The sequence below is a fragment of the Triticum dicoccoides genome, chromosome 3B (assembly GCF_002162155.2).
Source record: "Triticum dicoccoides isolate Atlit2015 ecotype Zavitan chromosome 3B, WEW_v2.0, whole genome shotgun sequence".
NCBI lineage: Eukaryota > Viridiplantae > Streptophyta > Magnoliopsida > Poales > Poaceae > Triticum > Triticum dicoccoides.
Window position 1 is genome coordinate 665,316,766 of NC_041385.1, and position 5,289 is coordinate 665,322,054.

Sequence of the window (5,289 nt, forward strand, 5' to 3'; positions counted from 1 at the left end):
AAGAAAAGAATAGTAGAGCAAAAATAGCTAAAAAAATACCGAGGAAACCTCTACCAAATAGGGCTGACCCAATGATCCACCTTACAGCATTCACAGTCGTGAGAGAGGCCCCTATTATTTCTTGTCACGGAGTAGTGCTAGCATCTGCTTCCTCTAATCTAAAAAGTTGTTGGGGCCCCAACTGTAATGGTTTGTGACCAAGTAGCAATTTCACCTTAAAGTTTATCTAGGAAGGTTGGGCTTGCGGCTGATTCAAAGGATAGAAAATATTGGCCATGAGGAGGATGGACGAGTTGGATCTCAATGAGGGCCATGATCATGCACCGTCCTTATTTGGATGTTGAAGCATTGGCGGCCGAGATGGAGGCAAATGGTGAGGAGATGGATGATGTGGAGGAGTTTGCCGCAAAGTGAGCGAGGAGGCACGGGCAGCCTGTCTGGGATGGCAACAATTGTTGTTTCGCTGGACTACGGGTCTGGAACTTTTTGTGATCAAGCGCATGTAAAACCTATGGAGATGCACCTCTTTTTGGTTGTGATCGGGCGCTATGAAAGACCGCTCTTTAATTTGCTCATCTTGCTATGCATTCGATATGAAAGAGGTCGGACTTGGGCGGACGTTTAGGGAATGCGGCTAGATGACCGGCTTTCGTATCCGTGTCCGCAGATGAGTCCGCTGATAGATACTGTGTATGTTTTAGGGGACGGCATTGGAGATGCCATGACAATCATATGGTCAATCCACCTGGCTTCAAAATCTAGACTTGGCATGCGTGTTTGTATTTTTCTGGATTTATTTTAATCTTTTTTGTGTTCATTCCTTCCAGGGAGACAAGGTTCTCGTTGACTACAAGGCTCATGTGTTAAGTTCGTCAATCTCAAGGTTGGTCTGCTTAGTCCTTTAGAGGTGCTTATCAGGGCAAGGTCTGCCTTCTTACGTTCATAAGGTGAGTGTTCGTACATTTATACGAGTGTCTGCGTTTGCACAGTTTTTTCTAGTTTTTTCTAAGAAAAAAGGCTTATGGTCACTCCACACCATCAGATTACTAGTCATGAGCAAAAAAATCCACTAAGCATGAAACATGGCAAAATCATTTATCTCTGATGAAAGAAATGGGATCATCCTCCACAGAATAAGTAGGCAACCAAAAAAGCTCGGTGTCGATGTATTTCTCTTTTGTAGGCACGAACCAGTGCCCTCCAGATCCAATTTTTTTTTAAAGAAAAGGTAACAACAACACAGGGAAAGAATGAATCAACAGCTGAGCATTCTGATGAACGGGACGGGAGTCGGAAGGCATTGATCGTCACGAAGGGTAGAGCGCCAAGAACTTGGGAGACAAGCACGGTGAGCTCCTCCAGATCCTGGAGTGCAGCTTGAGCACCTCGTGCGCCTTCTCTTTGGTCTTCACCCCGCACAGCTCGGACCGCAGCGCCAGGCACAGCTTGCCCACGACGCCGGCCTGCGCCATCTCCTGCAGCACGGCCGGCGTCGCCGCGTGCCGTGCGACGGACCTCAGCACGCGCACCGCCCGCTCGCTGGCCGCCTCCGACACCCGCAGCACCTTCTTGCCCACCACGGCCACGCCCGCCGCGTGCGCCACCAGCTCGGCGCGCCCCTCGGCGCACGTGCACAGCCGGTCCAGCACGGCCAGCGCGAGCTCGCAGACCCGCCGCTCGGGCTCGTCCAGCAGCAGCTCCACGAGCGCCGGCACCGCGCCCGCGCCGACGATCTTGACGCGGTTCCGGCCGTACGGGCAGAGCGCGGAGAGCGCGTGGAGCGCCGCCTTGGTGGCGCGCGTCGAGACTCGGTCGCGGACCACGCGGATCACCTCGGCGAGGAGCTCCTGGTTCAGCCCGATCACCCAGGCCGGCACGGACACGTCGGCCAGGGACCTCACGAGCCGCACGGCCTGCGCCCTCGACTGCAGGTTGGACGAGCGGAGCACGGCCGTGAGGGACTCCGCCAGGTTGCCGTGCCTGGACACGACGCGGACCAGCTCCTGCTCCGGGATCCGGAGCGACGCGAGGACCCCGACCGCCTCCTCCCGCGCTGTGGAGCAAGCGCTGGCGCCGGTGAGGACACGAGACAGCGCGTCGAACACGCCATCCTGGGACTCCAGCATTGCCCTCGTGTCCTCGCACTCGGCCACCAACTCCCCCAGCTTCCTGAGCGCGCCGACCTGGGCAGCGGCGGCGTCGGAGAGCAGCGACGCGAGCTCGTCGCGGTGCACGGGCCTCAGCGCGGCCACCTCCCCCTCGACGTCGGAGCCGGGGGAGATGGACGCGACCCAGGAGCCGATGAGGCGGCGGAGGGTGTGGTTGGGCGTGAGCTGGAGCTCCGGCTCGAGCGGCTGGCGCGTGACGGGGCAGGTGCGCTGGCTGGTGCTGCACGCGGCCGGCGCAGCAGACGCGGCGAGCCAGCGCGAGATGGCGGCGCGGTCGTAGGAGATGCCGGTGGGCAGCGTGACCGGGTCGCGCATGAGCTGGAGCGAGATCGGACAGAGGAAGTAGGACGGCACCTCGGCGGGCGTCGCGGTCGGCGGCGCCATGGCTGCCATCTTCACCGGAACTGATTAGTAGCTCGGCCGCAGCACGTTAACCGCGTCCGGACGAAATGCGCCGCGGGTTGACGAAATGGCGGTGGGGCGCCGGAGCGGGATATATAGTAAGCCGGTTGGTGGCCCGTGGCCGGTGCGCGCGCGTCCGCAAGTTGGAGCTCTAGTTTATTCGTGCTAGCTAGCTATCTGTGGGTTTTGGAAGAAGAAGTTGGAATGAAGAAGACCAGCGGAGCGGGCGGGCGGGGGCGCGGCTTGCGGAGGCAGCTGTTGCCTCCGGATTATTTAACGTCGGGATTCGTCGTGGTGGTGTTCACATGCATCATACAGTATCACATGGCTGCCCTTTGTTTACTGGTCGCTCGCGGTTCGGGTCAGAGCGGAGCTGCGTTTACGGACTAGGCCCTCGCTTTGTGGTATTTCCAAATTAGGTCCGTAATTACTCCTCCATTTGACATTTTGGATAGTTGACTTTCTGGGGCGTTCGTGCGTTAACGTCGCGGTAGCTGGGTTTCTCCTCTAGCTTTGCTTCTCCGGCCTTCACGTTGGAAAGTAGGCGACGGTTGTGAAACATGTGGTAGCGATAGATAGATGGCAGCTCCCATGGCGGCCTCGACTTTTCCTTTCACTACCGCGAGCTAGCTTTGACTCGCTAGGTGCATGTGCAAGCTGATCCAGTCCTACCGAGCTGGCTTGGCTGTAGCACGATCTTAACGTTTGACATGCCACCGATTTGCTTGGTGCAGATCCCCCGAGAGAGTTCCATCCGTAGTTCAAAAAACTCTGAACTCCTATCGGCAGCTCAAAAAACTCCTATCGGTAGTTCCAATGTTGCGGAAAAACCCCTATGTGCGTGTGGTTCCTGAAATGTCTACAAGCTCAGGCCCCTTTGCACAAAGGGGGCTTGCATGGGACGGGATGGGATTGGCAGATTGGCAGAGTGGGGAGGCTCGATCGAACGGTTGACCTGGAAAATTGCAGAGGTTAACATATTTGTACGAATAGGCAGGAGGCGCTGTCCCTGCTCTGTGAGCCGTGTTGTTAATGTTCAGATCCCTGACCCTGCTGGGTGCTGCCATGTTCCGTCTACTGAGATGTGCGCACCGCGGCGAGGTGCTGCCATCCCATAGGCTTTGACTACCTAATTCTGACTTGTTTAATGCTTCACCTGATCGATCTGAACCTATGTAAATCTGCTCCAACCTGTCACGCTGAGTTTTCTAAGTCCCGCGCCTTCAGAATCTTTCCATGGATCCCTCTTTCAATGGCTACGATCTATCTTTTCTTATATCGATGTCGTCTTTTAGAGAGGGGTTATATAGTCCTATCTTTTATCCTAACTTTTTTACAAGATCTGGCTCTCAAAAGTTGTCGTTTTAGATAGACCTACAAGTTAATAATTTTGAAGAAAAATCTGACGCTTATCTTTGGATTGATACTTGGAAACCATTCCTACAAATTACTTTTAAAAGTAATACCAATAACACAAATTTGTTGAGTTTATGATATGTTGTAATTAGATTGGCGCTCAATTAGTAGCGCTTTGCCACCATATTGACTTTTTTGTAACCATGAAGGAACAAAATGTATGTTGTTGGTTATGAATTGGTGATGTATAGATGTCACACATATAGGCAAATAGTAGTTGAATTCCATGAGCACCAAAAGCATTAGGTTGATAGTATTTTATTCCTATGCCGCATTTGAACTTGTTGCATGGACGTGGTGGTTGTTTTATTAAAAAAAAAAAGCGAGGCGAAAACCTTTTTTCAGAGTAGGTGGTTGTGCATGCTTGTGTGTCCTACTAAGATAGATTAGTTTACTCAATGTTTTTCAAAACGAAAATGGTTGAATCCCACTAAATGATGATATGTCGTATAAATCAATGCTCAACTTCTGCTGGAACTTGACACATGAATCTAGCTAGACAACGAATTATTTGATATTCCCTATTGTTGGTTCCAATCTAAACACACATAACAAGAAATGCCATCTGACCAAACTGTTATATTATAAAAACAGTTTCATCCACAATTTTGCAAAATCTGGGAGCACATACAGTTTACGAGAAATAAATCTAGCACCCCCTCCGTTTTTGTATACAAAGGCCACTTTGCTTCGTGTCAAACTCTGACTTGTAATTTTGGTTGACAAAATATAAGTTACATGCCATCATATATATCATCGGAAAGTTTTTTGAAATGTGCATGCGATGACATACTTTTTGTGGCATATAACTCATATTTTATTGATAAAATAAATGTCAAAAGTTACTAGACATAAAAATATGCAGTGTCTTTGTATGCAAAAATGGAAGGAGCCCTCCCTATGGTAGATATCATCTCATATACCATACGCCCATCCATTTAACCACGGCTGCTATCAGAACAGGGTGTTGATACTATAAGACTCTTTGTGGTTAAGCTAGCATATGCACGAACGAATGAATCATTCCAGCTTACATTGCACTCCAGATCCGTGCAGTCCGGATCCAAGTACATTTGCATCATGTCAACGATAATACTATTCAAGAGATCTCGTCACCGACGTTCCCATAAAAAGAAGGGTTTGAATTGCTAACCAAAATTCTTCCATCACTCTTCCAACACTAATTAAATCGAAGTTTGTCAACCAATTTCCAGCCTAATTAATAGTTGTGGGCTTGTGGCTCTGCTAGCTACTATAGTATCCACTACTACCTCCTCTCGATTTTATATGTTTACATGTATCA

The 5,289-nt window shown here is 50.8% G+C and overlaps 1 protein-coding gene across 1 annotated transcript; it reads right to left on the bottom strand.

Moving 5' to 3' along the window:
* Nucleotides 1-1,138: 1,138 nt before the first annotated feature.
* On the bottom strand, nt 1,139-2,802 carry LOC119277706 (E3 ubiquitin-protein ligase PUB23-like). The gene has a single exon (XM_037559012.1). It carries the CDS (start codon nt 2,559-2,561, stop codon nt 1,308-1,310), a length of 1,254 nt encoding a protein of 417 aa, XP_037414909.1. The 5' UTR covers nt 2,562-2,802; the 3' UTR covers nt 1,139-1,307.
* Between the last annotated feature and the right edge of the window lie 2,487 nt (nt 2,803-5,289).

Excerpts from the sequence above, each read along its gene's own strand:
- LOC119277706 (XM_037559012.1), bottom strand. The coding sequence starts at position 2,561 with ATGGCAGCCATGGCGCCGCCGACCGCGACGCCCGCCGAGGTGCCGTCC.